The sequence below is a fragment of the Bos taurus genome, chromosome 15 (genome assembly GCF_002263795.3).
Source record: "Bos taurus isolate L1 Dominette 01449 registration number 42190680 breed Hereford chromosome 15, ARS-UCD2.0, whole genome shotgun sequence".
NCBI lineage: Eukaryota > Metazoa > Chordata > Mammalia > Artiodactyla > Bovidae > Bos > Bos taurus.
Genome location: NC_037342.1, coordinates 28,858,431 through 28,872,088, shown reverse-complemented (window position 1 = coordinate 28,872,088; position 13,658 = coordinate 28,858,431). Strand labels below are relative to the sequence as shown.

The following is a 13,658-nucleotide window of genomic DNA, read 5'->3' as shown; positions in this document are numbered from 1 at the left end:
GCAAGTGGCTCCCTCTTGGCTCTTCAGTGGCCCGTCACAAGGGCATGTAGTGGCTGCATGAGAGTCTGTGTTCTCCTTAAATGTCTCCTTGGAAGAGTGGGTACTACACCGCAAGTTCTCTTATGATTTTAGCTTTTTTTCTTCTTCTTTTTTTCAAAGGAGGTATTTTCCAACATACACAACAGAAGAGTGGACATATAGTAAACCTTTGCATCCATCACTACTTTCAACAGTCAACAACTACCACGTCTCCTGTGTCACCGGCCTCCCCCCATAATTTTTTTTCTTGAAATATTTTAAAGCAAATTTCATCCATCCTATCATTTCAACTATAAACATTCCAGTGCGTATAACAGAAAAAACGTTAAAGAACATAACTACAATTTTTTTTATTACACCCCCGAAATGAAGTATTCTTCATTAATCTAACACCCAGTCCATATTTGTTCTCTCCCCAGTGATCTCAACAATGTCTTTTTACTATTGATTTGATTGAATCAGGATTCCCCAAAAGTTCACATTACATTTGATTATAAGGTCTCCTAGACATTTTCACACCAATCTGCTGTTCTGTTTTCAGTGGAAATGCTAGAAAAATGAGGAAGTTCTTACTTCCTGAAAATCTCCCAGCCTACTTCCTGAACCCATTCCAAGTAAAAAAAAATTATCATCTCCTTTTTTGGGTGTTTTTAAATGACAAAAAAGAATTCACCCCCAAAAAAGGATTCAGCTGCTTTGAGATAAATGGGTTCCTCAAACAACTTTCAAACCCCAACAATCATCCCAGTGAAGAAGAAAAGCAGTCCATACTTCAGTGCTGCTGTTGGAGGGACTTTTTTCTTTGCAGAAAGACTTTTTTATGCCCTCCCACCTGCTTTTCAAAATCCACTAACCACAAAATTTACTCCATCCACTTTTTTCTCTCTCCCTTCCACACTCCCTCTCTCTTTTTTAGCAGCAACATACAAGCCGGCCATATTAGAGAGATGGAAATAAAGGTTCCTTAATGTTGTATGTGTCTTTGAAGTACATCCGTGCATTTTTTTTTTTTAGCACCTAACCATTCCTCCCTCGTAGCCCTCGGCCCCTCTCAAATCGCCCTCTCCCCTCTCCCACCCGACTAACATCTCAGTCTGAAAATGCACAGAAATGCCTGGCTACCTCGCCCTGCCTTCAGTCTCACGGGGCTCAGTCTCTTTTTCTCTTTGGGTAAGTTAGACTGCACATCTGCATGCTCCTGAGGGGTCCAGAAGTGCAGCTGCAACAGGAGGAGGATGGGGGCCGGGGGCAGGAAAGAAGACATTGCTTGTGGTTCCCTTGGTGTCCTTGGGGAGAGAGGTGCTGGGACTGGGGGACTGCATAATGCAGTCTGGGGACTGCCTAATGCTGGGGTGATCTGGTCACAGAAACGCTGGGTCAGGGGATCTGAGAATTCCCCGGAGGTGTCAAGAGAAGTGATTTTTCTGTGGATTTCCCTGAAATGGACCTATGTGGGGGTGGGGGCAGAGGGTAGGTTGATCTGCAGAGCCTCTTCATGGATTTTTGCTTTCAGCTGCTACAGATGATCTGGGACTTAATGTCTGTGAATCTTCAGAATCTGGCAGATTTAGGGTATTGAAAAGAGTATTCGGTGGTGGAGTAGGGGGCAGAAAGTTGAGTCTGGGTCTGGCTTCCTGGAAATCTGTACCACTGATCTGTTGCTGTGTGTGGGGGCATAGGTGGGAAGCAGGCTTGAGGAATGATTTCTGCATTGGGATGAGAACTGCTGAAGCAGGCACTGATGAAGAAGCTCTCTGGCTTGGGCCAGATGGAGTGGAGGAGGGGTCAGGTGAAGGGATCAGGAGAAAAAAAAAAGCAACTCATGGACTGAGGGTGGTTGTGGCCCTTTAGATCATGTCTCTAAACTGCCCAGCACTGCCCCCACCACCCCGCTTGCAGACTGTCAAGAGATCCAAATGCTAATTTCATACCTGACCACTCATGGACTTCCTGGTGGGTAGGTGGGTGAAGGAGTTACTTGCAAGCCTGCTTTCAAGGTAGTTTCACTCTTGCTCTTAAACTTATTCATTGCTGGCGTAGCAATTGAGGATCCAGTCCAAGGGCGGTCAGTGGGAATATTCCCTATCACAAAGTCTCTCTCTCACTCCCACTCTTTAACCCTCTTTCTCTCTCCTTATCTGGCATGCTGTGCTGGCTATTGGTGGCGCTAGTGGTAAAGAACCTGCCTGCCAATGCAGGAGACATAAGAGACGTGAGTTCAATCCCTGGGTGGGGAAGATCCCCTGGAGGAGGGCATGGCAACCCACTCCAGTATTCTTGCCTGGAGAATCCCATGGACAGAGGAAGCTGGCAGGCTACAGTCCATGGGGTCACAAAGAGTTGGACATGACTGAAGTGACTTAGCATACATGCTGGCTATTGGGCTGGAGTGCTAAACAGAGAGAGCACAGGGCCCCTGGCAGCCTGCACGATGAGGCAAATGAGCTTTGCTGGATTATTGGGTGTATTAACAGAGTGTTACAGAAGCTAAGGTGGTAGAAAGAGCATGAGCCTTGGATTCCATCTGGTTTTAAAGCCACCTTTGTCATTTACTTCATACTATTGCCAAGTTGCGATTCATGGGGTCGCAAAGAGTCGGACACGACTGAGCGACTGAACTGGACTGATTGCCAAGTTACTCACCTCTTTCCTGGGTGAACTGAAGAGTATCTACTGCCTGGGGTGTTTTGAGTCTGGCACACAGCAGATGCTCAATGATAGTTAACATTTATGAATGCTTTTCACATGCCTGTGCACTGCAATTGTTTAGTCCTGAGGCAATTGGTAATCATGTGGGGTAGATATGCTGTGATTCTCATGTTATAGATAAGGAAACAGGCACAGAGAAGTAACTTGCCCAATAGGGTCCCAGGAATAGTTTAAAGGGAGTTGAGATTTGAACCCTTGGTTGTCTGACTTCAGCCCATTCTTAACCACTGAACTCTACTGCCCCCAATGTTTGAGAAATGGTATTTCTATGCTAAAAATGGGCTCTGTTAGCTCAGCTGGTAAAGAATCAGCCTGCAACGCACTAGATCCTGGTTTGATCCCTGGGTCAGGAAGATCCCGTGGAGAAGGGATAGGCTATCCACTCCAGTATTCTTGGGCTACCCTGGTAGCGCAGACAGTAAAGAATCCACCTGCGGGAGACCTGAGTTCGATCCATGGGTTGGGAATATCCCCCTGGAGGAGGAAATAGCAACCTACTCCAAAATTCTCGCCTGGAAAATCCAATGGACAGAGAAGCCTGGTGGGCTACAGTCTGTGGGGTTGCAAAGAGTCAGACACAACTGAGCGACTAAGCACAGCACATGCTAACAATTTGGATTAAAGAATCTTAAGTACGGGCAAAAAAAGGGGAGCTGGGTGAGTGACCAGTGTATAAGGAGATGGGGAAGCAGGACAGGCGATCTCTTCCAGGAGTTAGAGAGAGCTTCCTGTGGGAGGGAGAGCCTTCCCTAAATAAAGAAAGGGAGGGTATTTGGGGGTCCTGAACCAGGGTGTGGCTCAGGGGAAGGTGGAGTCTGGGGTGAAGAAGTCAGGGTGTGGAGGCTGTGATGTGGTGGTGGGAGGAAAGCTTCTGCAAACCTGGATGGGGGGAGGATGCAAGAGTGGGGACCTTGAACTTGGACTTGGTTGGTGCTGTGATGAGGCATGCTCTGGCACTCCAAGGCCAAGGAGTCAGGTGGACAAGGCAACTTTGACGGCTGTAGCAGCAACAGTCCCTGAGATGGCGGGACGCCACAGGTGAGAAGGGTGGGGCCACGACAGGGGCTGGGCTTGTGAGGATGACTGTAGAGCGGACACAGGGCAGGGGACAGTGGGTCAACCTGCTGTATACACGGCAGAAGCACGTGAGACTAGCTCTCAGTTGGAAGCAATCCAATTGACTGATCTTTCCTAGAGTTTTTCTCAAGAGCCTCGGCTCCGTAGTCACTGGACTGGTTACCAGAGTCTGGATTATGTTGTTGGTATTGTTTAGTCACTAAATCGTGTCTGACTCTTTTGTGGACACTGTAGCCCACCAGTCTCCTCTGTCCATGAGATCTTCCCAGGCAAGAATACTGGAGTGGGGTGGCATTTTCTTCTCCAGTGGATGTTCCTGACCCAGGGATCAAACCTGTGCTTGGCAGGTGGATTCTTCACCATTGAGCCACCCAGGAAGCCCCTGGGTCATATTAGGTGAGGCCTAGAAAGTGGAGTCTGGTCCTCACTCAAGCCCACTGTGCATGAACACACGGGGGAAGAGGCCTTCCCTTCCCCCTACAGACTGTTACTGAGCGTCCCCTGTGTGTCGTTCACTGTTCTAGGTCCAGGGATGCCAAGATGGGTAAGAATCAGCTCCCCAGAGTCTCCCGAGGGATTTGGGAACATAAATAACAATGCCACATCACACGTGCTATAAAACAACAGCAATGGTGATAACGCTGCTGCTGCTGCTGCTAAGTCGCTTCAGTCGTGTCCGACTCTGTGCGACCCCATAGACGGCAGCCCACCAGGCTCCCCATCCCTGGGATTCTCCAGGCAAGAACACTGGAGTGGGTTGCCATTTCCTTCTCCAATGCATGAAAGTGAAAAGTGAAAGTGAAGTCTCTCAGTCGTGTCCGACCCTCAGCGACCCCATGGACTGCAGCCTACCAGGCTCCTCTGTCCATGGGATTTTCCAGGCAAGAGTACTGGAGTGGGGTGCCTTTGCCTTCTCCGAATGGTGATAATAACAGCAGCTAACCTTTGGTGAGGCTGACCACGTACCAGGCACTGCCATGAGCTTTATGTTTTAGTATGTAATCCTCACAACAACCCTAGGAGGTAGGGCCTATTGTTGTCTCCCGTTTTACAGATGAGGAAGCTGAGGTGTTGGGAGGTGAACCATCTTGCCTGAGATCAGAGCAGGGTATGAGAGCACTGGTCTTGGCCATGATACTGCTCTGCCTATGGGTCTGGAAGGCTGGGGAGAAGGTTCAGGCGCTGGGGAAGTGATGCCTTGTTAGCTGGGGTCTGCAGGATAAGCAGGAGGGCTCAGGTGCAGCAGGGTGAATGAGCGTCCCAACCTGGAGCAAAAACTCATGCAAAGGCATGGAGGAGTGGAGGAAGGCGGTGTTTTCAGAAAAGTAAGAACTCTGGAGAAGGGAATGGCAACCCACTCCAATATTCTTGCCTGGAGCACCCCATGGACAGAGGAGCCCAGGAGGCTACAGTCCATGGGGTCGCAAGAATTGGATGTAACTTAGCGACTAAACCACCACAAGAACTCTGGAGTCACTGGAGTGGAGGAAGTATGGAGGGTTGGGAGCTGGAAATGAGGTTGGGATGCTGGTTGGCCCCAGATGGTAAAGGGCTTGGAAGCCCAGGAGCCTGGACGAGATCCTGAAAGTACCAGGGAGCCTGTGGTGGTTGGGAGTGAGGGGTGATGAGGACAAGGGCTTTCATGGCTGCATGGGGGTGGCCTGGCCTGGGAGGGGAGCCCTGAGGTGATAGGTCTAAATAGTGAGGCAGCCCAGGAGATAGACTGCACGTCACACTCACCTGGGAGTCAGGGGCGGCAGGAGGCCATGTGCTCCAGAAGGGTGGGAGGCAATTTCTCTGCTTAGACAAACTTTTTTTTTTTTTTTTAACCAAGAAAAAATTAGTCTACCTCATAGACTGGAAGGAGGCATGAGGAGAATTAACTCCTAGTCTCTGTAGGAAAGTGTTTGACGGTAATGAGCAAATGTTCATGATCTCTGCAGGATGGGCCATTGTATGACATGGGGCCCTCGATGCCCAGATGAGCTTAGGAGAAAATGAGGGGGCCTGGGCCCTGGTAATGTCAAAAGCCACATCCTGACTGTACCGCTGTTGATCATATCCCTTCTGTGAGCTGGAATTCAGGAGACCCAGGCTCTAGACCTGGTCCAGGAAGACCGTGGGCTCCCCTTGTACGGGGCACGTGTGCTAAGTCGCTTCAGTCATGTCAGACTCTTTGTGATCCTATAGCCCACCAGGCTCCTCTGTCCATGGGGTTCTCCAGGCAAGAATACTGGAATGGGTTGCCATGCCCTCCTCCAGGGGTCTTCCCAACCCAGGGATCAAACCCACATCTCTTACATCTCCTGCATTGGCAGGCAGGTTCTTTACCACTAGTACCACCTGGGAAGCCCCCTCTTGTATGGAAGTTCATTTTAAATAAGACCATTCCCCTCTGGCCAGCCTGGGGGCTGACAGTTATGGCGCAGGACCTGCTTTGCAGACAGCAGGAGGCCTGGTCTCTGGGACCCCTTGGAACAAAACCCACACCCTCACGCAGTCTCCACCCCTCAACCCTCTCTGTCTGGAGCCTAGAAGCCTGGGTTCCAATCTAGCTTTGTCACTTACTAGCTGTGAACTTGGGCTATTTATTTACTTCTTTGTGCTCCATTTCTTCACCTGGAAAGTGGGGGTGGTCATAGGGCAATATCTGTAGGGTGCTTAAACAGAGCCTGGTACATGGTAAAGGCCTTGTTATTATGAAGTCCTTTTGTGGCCTTAGCTGTGGATTCCGCTACTTTCCTGAAGCAGCAGAGTTCATCAGGAGCCAAGAAGTTTGCTCAGAGTTCTGCCTGTGTTGCCTGATGACTTACTCATCTTTAAGGACCGCCTGGATTGGTGAAAGGACATCAAGACTTTGCCCTGAGCTGGGATCCTGGGAGGCCTCAGGTGGAAGTAGGCGCTGGACAGGGAGTCAGGGACCATGACTCCGGCCCCGGCTTGTCCCTATCCGCGGTGTGTCTTCCTCAGGCCTCCCTTTCCTCGTTGGTAAGATGATGGAGCTGGATCTGTGGATACAATTCCCGAGTTTCCCTCTCTGCAGTTGGGAATTGACGATTGACCTCTCTGGCCGCTAGAGGGCACACGCGTCCGCCTGGTGCCTCCTGCCGGACGTGCGGTAGGGATGCAGGAGGCATCCGCATTGCATCTCTGTGTCTGCCTCCCTCCTGCGGGCCAGAAAAGGCCCCTCGCTTCCCAGAGTCCCGACCTCCCCGAAGGGTGCTAGCTTCTTCAAGATGGAGGGGTTTCCTGGTAGGGTTCAAGTTCTGTGTGTGGAGTGATGTCGTGGGCTGGGGCGGGACAGAGGCAGGGATGGGTTACGCAGATTCACCCGACCTACTTCCTGATGTCACTTGGAGGCTCCTTTTGCTCAGGAGCCCTGGGAAAGGGCAGACCCTTCCCAGGGAAGGTGCTGGAGAAGCAGGGTGTTCCTGGGATATGAGGTAAGCTCAGGACAAGGCCCTGCCAGGCTCTTTCCCTGCAGATTCCTCTGCCTCTGCAGAGCGGGGGTGGAGATGGCATTTTCCGCACACCTCCTCCTAGCCTGGCGTATCTATGCTCGGCGCTTTCATAACGGCTGTGAGTGGGGAGGTAGGAACTGGGCTTTGTTCTTCTGGGCCGGCAGCTCAGCCTCCCCAGTTCATATTCCCCTGACATGCACGTCAGGACACCTAGCAGCCTGTCCTTGCAGGTGGGGCCACCTGTCTGCCCCCGCTGTCTATGGTTAGGTCCTGATCTCTGGGGCCAGCATCAGGATGTTTCTGAACATCCTCTGTTCTTAAGTGCTGCCTGCTGGGCCCTGGCCACTCATCCCGAGGAATGAGCTGAGCGGAAGGACTTTGCTATCCCTGCTTCCAGGCTGCAGTGCCTGGGGTGGGGCCTCTGCAGCTTGGCACAAAAAACAACTTCTGCAGAAGGAGCGCCCTGTGCCAGATCCCAGGGAGTTCCAAGGGGCTGTCCTGAGGGGCCAGGCTCCAAGGTGCCCCTGCCAGGAGAGTGCCCCAGAAGCTCTTCCTTCTATGGGGCAGAGCTTGAGGAGAATTTAGGCTACCTTTTGCTTTATTTTATTTTTGGGCCCATGCTGTGCAGCTTGCGGGATCTTAAGTTCCCCAACCAGGGGTTGAACCCCAGCCACTGCAGTGAAGTGCAGGCCTAAGCGCTGGACAGCCAGGGAATTCCTCTACCCTTTGGTTTATATGTTTTGTCTTATTTAATTGTTATAATAACCCCAGCAGGTAGATATCATCGGTGCATTTTACACAGGGGGTGCCTGAGCCTCAGAAGGTGGAAGAACCTGCCCACGTTCTCCCAGCTGACAGAAGGCAGAGCTAGGATTGAACTGTGTCTAATGGGAACTCCGTGCCTCCTAGCTGCTCCCTGGGCACCCTCTAGCGGCTTCCTATCTCAGAAGAATGGCAGCCTGGTCCCTGCCTAAGTCTGAGACCTCAGCTGTCTCCAACTGCCCCTTTGATCACCTCCTGGGTTGTGCCCCAGACACGTGATGCTCATTCAACCACTGGAACTTTCCTCTGGATGTTCTGCTGCCCCGGCTTCCTTCAAAATTTGAAAACTTCTCCCTCCCTCACTTTAGTGGGGCCCACCTACAGGGCACCCCTTGGGGAAGCCTTCCCTGACTTTTGATGTCAAACAGCACCCTGCACCTTATATTGTTTACAGCCCTTGCCCTGTATCACTAAAGTTACATTATTATCTTTTCCCTGTTAACATCTGCCCCCCTCCCTAGAATACAAACTCAGTTATAGCATCTCTGCCTATATCACAGCAATAACTCTGGGGCCTAGACTGAGTGTCTGGGCGGGGCGGGGGGGGGGGGGGCGCCGGGGCGGGCAGAGAAGGTGATTTAGAAATGTTTGGTAAATATTTGGTAAATGGATGAATGAATGATTGATACTTAGTATTACTATTTCTCCTCTGTGTTGTTGTTCAGCCACTCAGTCCTGTCTGACTCTTTGTGACCCCATGGACTGCAGCATGCCAGGCTTCCCTGTCCTTCACTATCTCTCAGAGTTTGCTCAAAGTCATGTCCATTGAATCGATGATGTCAGCCAACTATCTCATCCTCTGTCACCTTCTTCTCCTCCTGCCCTCAATCTTTCCCAGCATCAGGGTCTTTTCCAATGAGTCAGCTCTTTGCACCACGTGGCCAAAGGATTGAAGCTTCAGCTTCAGCATCAGTCCTTTCAATGAATATTCAGGGTTGATTTCCTTCAGGATTGACTGGTTTGCTGGGCTTGCTGTCCAAAGGACTGTCAAGAATCTTCTCCAGCACCACAGTTCAAAAGCATCAGTTCTTTGGCACTTAGCTTTCTTTATGGTCCAATTCTCACCTCCCTACATGACTATGGAAATTTTGACTGTATGGACTTTTGTGAGTAAAGTGATGTCTCTGCTTTTTAATATGCTGTCTAGGTTTGTCATAGCTTTTCTTTCAAGGAGCAAGCTTTTTTTTAATTTCATGGCTGCAGTCACTGTCCACAGTAATTTTGGAGCCCAAGAAAATATAATCTGCCACTGTTTTCATTTTTTCCCCATATTGTTTCCATGAAGTGATGGGATCATATGCCATGATCTGAGTTTTCTGAATGTTGAGTTTTAAGCCAGCTTTTTCCAGTCTCCTCTTTCACCTTCATCAAGAGGCTCTTTAGTTCCTTTTCACTTTCTGCCATAAGTGTGGTGTCATCTGCATATCTGAAGTTGTTAATATTTCTCATGGCAGTCTTGATTCCAGCTTGTGATTCATCCAGCCTGGCATTTTGCAGTCCAGGCCTGATGTCTCCTAAAGGGACTCCTGTCCTTGTAGACCCATCGGTTGATCCCTTCGAATTGTGCTTGTTCTTCTGGGGTATTGCTTCCCTCCTGTTGTTCATCTGCCATCCCCACCAGGACCCTGGGGAAGAGGAGAGAGCTGGGCTGGGCTGAGTGCACAAGCTTTCCTCTGCTCTGGGGTGTGCGGGTCTGCATCTGTCCTCCCGGCTGCCTGCCCCCGAGACACCGCAGCTGCAGCTGGAAGGGCATGGGCTCTGTTGAGATGGTTGGAAGCGGTGGCAAGAAGGGGAAAGCTAGGCCAGCATAATGCAGCGCCTTGTCCAAGGTCTTCAGCCACCAGGTGGCCATGACAGTCCTGTGGAGTCATGACAGTCAGGTGGAGGGAGGCCTTGAGGCCATCTGTCTGTCCCTGGCTTGACAGATGCTTTCTCTTCACCCCAGCCTTGTTCTGTCCCCCACTTCTCTCCAAGGCCACATGAGGCACCCCTTAGGAGTTTTGCCCTCCCCTCCACCCCTTCCCCCGACAAATTGCAGCCACAAGGGACTCAGCCAGCTGCCCGAGCTCTGCTCCACTCCCCATCAGGCGCACCTGTCCCCTCCCCGGCAGCGTCAGCCAGAATCCTCACTGGGTGTGACTTTGTCCACAGTGCCACCAGGAAGGAGCATGGAAGTCACAGTACCTAACACCCTCAACGTCCTCAATGGCTCTGATGCCCGCCTGTCCTGCACCTTCAACTCCTGCTACACCGTGAACCACAAACAGTTCTCCCTGAACTGGACTTACCAGGAGTGTAACAACTGCTCCGAGGAGATGGTGAGCCCTGGGATGGTGGCAGGGGATGGGGGAGGAGGCAGGAGCCCCACAGCATGAAGCCCCCTTTCCCACCACCTGTCCCTGCCTTGGACCAGGACTGCAGCATACCCTGGTGGGCTGTCTGCTCCCCAGGGCCTCAGCAGAGGTGTGTTGTCACACCTGGGTGGCCCTGGGAGGGCGGCAGAGATCTGGAGGTGACTGCCTCCCTTCCAGGTAAAGGCGGGGGAGGGAGAAGGGGGGTCCTGCTGTCCTTGCAGCTCCTCGCTCATCCAGCCCCCCCCCGACCCCATCCTGTCCTTCGCCCCCACTCAGTTCCTCCAGTTCCGCATGAAGATCATTAACCTGAAGCTGGAGCGGTTCCGAGACCGCGTGGAGTTCTCAGGGAACCCCAGCAAGTATGACGTGTCAGTCACCCTGAAAAAAGTGCAGCTGGAGGATGAGGGCACCTACAACTGCTACATCATGAATCCGCCTGACCGCCACCGCGGCCACGGCAAGATCTATCTGCAGGTCCTCATGGAAGGTGAGAGGCTGCTGGGGGGCCCTGCCCATTCCCAGCCCGCTACTCTCCAGCAGGGATAGTGGGCGCCTTGGGAGAAGCCGTGCCCTCCTGAGGGGTGGGAGCCACAGCGTGTGCTGGGTGGAAGGCATCTGTTTTACTCCTTCCAGTCCTTGAGGACTGTGTCTCCTAGAGTCCTGATGATGCTATCCATCATGATCATGACCTTAAGAATCTTGAGAACAGCTTTCATTTATTGGACACTTACTATGTCTCAGTTATAGGTACAGGTAAACTCTCTATATGCATTATCTCATTTCATCTTCATACAGCCCTTTCTCATCCCCATTTTACAGATGAGAAAACCAAGGCTTTGTGAGGTACCTAAGGTCACACAATAAATAGTACAGCAACTTCCCTGGTGGTCCAGTGGTCAAGACTCTGCATCCAGAGGGCTTAGGTTTGGTTCCTGGTCAGGAAACTAGATCACACATGCCGTAACTAAGACTTCGAGTGCTGCCACTAAAGATCCCACACGCCACAACTAAGGATCCTACATGCAGCAATTGAGATTCGGTGCAAATGAATAATTAATTTAAAAAGAGAACTTAAAAAAATAGTGCAATCAGACATTGGTATATTTAAAATGGATAAGCAGTGAGGATCTACTGTACAGCCTTTGGAACTCTGTTCCATGTTATGTGGTAGCCTGGAAGGGAGGGGAGTTTCAGGGAGAACAGATACTTGTACATGTGTGGCTGAGTCCCTTCGATGTTCACTTGAAACTGTACAACACTGTTTATCGGCTATGCCCCAATATAGAATAAAAGGTTTATAAAACAAATTGGCAAATTTGTTAGCGTTGCCAAAATGTTAATAATTGGTGAAACTGTGAAGAGTATATGGGAGTGCGGCAGCTTTTCTATATTTTACTTTTTAAAAATTAAAAAAATTTTGAGAGAAGTTTTTAATAAAAGAAATGTTACTAAAGAAGTGTGGGGGAAAAAAAAAAAAAGGAAAAATAGTACAATTGGGACTCAGATTGGGTCCATTGGCCTCAAAGCCCATCCTCTTGGATATGGTATTGGAACACTCACCCCTGGCGATTTCAGGTGCCCTGGGATTATGGGGTGGGCCGGGCGCTGAGAGGCTGGGTTGGATTTTGGCTATGACTAGCTTTCCCGCACGGAGAAGGCAATAGCACCCCACTCCAGTACTCTTGCCTGGCAAATCCCATGGACGGAGGAGCCTGGTGGGCTGCAGTCCATGGGGTCGCTAGGAGTCGGACACGACTGAGTGACTTCACTTTCACTTTTCACTTTCATGCATTGGAGAAGGCAATGGCAGCCCACTCCAGTGTTCTTGCCTGGAGAATCCCAGGGACCGGGGAGCCTGGTGGGCTGCCGTCTATGGGGTCGCTCCGAATCGGATACGACTGAAGCGACTTAGCAGCAGCTGCTGCAGCTTTACAGCAGGAGAGTGAAGGCAGGACCACCCCGCGCGCGCTGCAGGGAGCAGGCGCCAGCGGGCGGGACTCCCTTTTCCAGCCCTATTGCTCAGCGGGTCTGTCTCCTTTCCTTCTCCAGAGCCCCCCGAGCGGGATTCCACAGTGGCCGTGATCGTGGGCGCCTCCGTCGGAGGCTTTCTGGCTGTGGTCATCTTGGTGCTGATGGTGGTGAAGTGCGTGAGGAGGAAAAAAGAGCAGAAACTGAGCACGGATGACCTGAAGACTGAGGAGGAGGGCAAGACCGACGGAGAGGGCAACGCGGACGACGGCGCCAAGTAACGGCGGCGGCCCTGCGGCCCCGCCCCCGTGCGCTGCCCCTCCCTCCCCCACCCCGCCCCGCCTGCCCTCTCTAGGTGTGCTTCTCTCGAGCCAGGACCCCGGGGCCGCCTGGGGCCTCCTCCTGAGCCCCTCCCTTCCTGTCCCCTGCACCAAGAGTGACCCACCTCTCTTTGATTTGAGAAACCTGCTGGGCGTCTGGGATGTGTGGGCCCTGGGTGGGGGGTGGGGGGGTGGTGGAGAAGCGGGGTGAAAACTGCCAGCCCCTGAGAGGAGGCAGGAGGCCTGCGGGAGGGGCGCGGAGAGAGAGGAGGGGACCAGCTGTCCAGCCTGCCCAGGGCGTGGGCTGATCTGGTGGTGGCTTCAGAGGGGGCCTGAAGGTGGGACAGGGCTCTGGGGCTGCCCCTTCAAGGCGCGGGGCGCATGGCCCGGCTCCCAGCCCCGGGCGGCCTCGTCATGGGGGTGGTGACAGCTTCCTGTAACTTGGAGGCTTGTTGAAGGGACACCTGTGCGTTTCCTGGGTGTGGAAGGAAGGGGAGCCGGGGCTGGAGGCAGCCAGAGACAAGCCTTGACCCCGGGATCTCTACTCCTCGCCCTTCCCCACCTCGTCTGCTTCCACAGATGCCCCTGGGTCTCCACTGGCTGCCAAGCCTTTGGGACTTCTGGAGAGAGAAAAGTACCAAAGGCCTGCTGAGCGAGGCCATGGGGCAGGGGTCGGGTCTGTCTGGCTGGTGGTCCGTTTTCACCACAGTTACCCACTAACAGGAGATGAAGTTCAGAGTTAGCGGAGAGAGAGACAAGGGGCTGGGGGCTCTGTTGTAGAATGGAGTTTACGGTCAACTGCCTTCTCGCCCAGGGTGGCGGCTCTCACTGGCCCAGGAGCCGCCTCAGGTGTGGAGATGAGGAGGGAGGGGGTGGGAGCCACACTGGAAGAGCTGGTGCGCAGAGTG

At 52.2% G+C, this 13,658-nt stretch overlaps 1 protein-coding gene across 1 annotated transcript; it reads left to right on the top strand.

Annotated features, from left to right (window-relative positions):
• The first annotated feature begins 1,042 nt into the window (after window positions 1-1,042).
• Window positions 1,043-12,942, top strand: SCN2B (sodium voltage-gated channel beta subunit 2). Its single transcript, NM_001192074.2, has 4 exons — window positions 1,043-1,209; window positions 10,260-10,426; window positions 10,739-10,949; window positions 12,512-12,942. Exons 1-4 carry the CDS (start codon window positions 1,140-1,142, stop codon window positions 12,709-12,711), a joined length of 648 nt encoding a protein of 215 aa, NP_001179003.1. The 5' UTR covers window positions 1,043-1,139; the 3' UTR covers window positions 12,712-12,942.
• The last annotated feature ends 716 nt before the right edge of the window (window positions 12,943-13,658 follow it).

Excerpts from the sequence above, each read along its gene's own strand:
- SCN2B (NM_001192074.2), top strand. The coding sequence starts at position 1,140 with ATGCACAGAAATGCCTGGCTACCTCGCCCTGCCTTCAGTCTCACGGGG. Across the intron at positions 1,210-10,259 it reads CAGTCTCTTTTTCTCTTTGG|TGCCACCAGGAAGGAGCATG; the intron begins GTAAGTTAGACT and ends CTTTGTCCACAG. Across the intron at positions 10,427-10,738 it reads ACAACTGCTCCGAGGAGATG|TTCCTCCAGTTCCGCATGAA; the intron begins GTGAGCCCTGGG and ends GCCCCCACTCAG.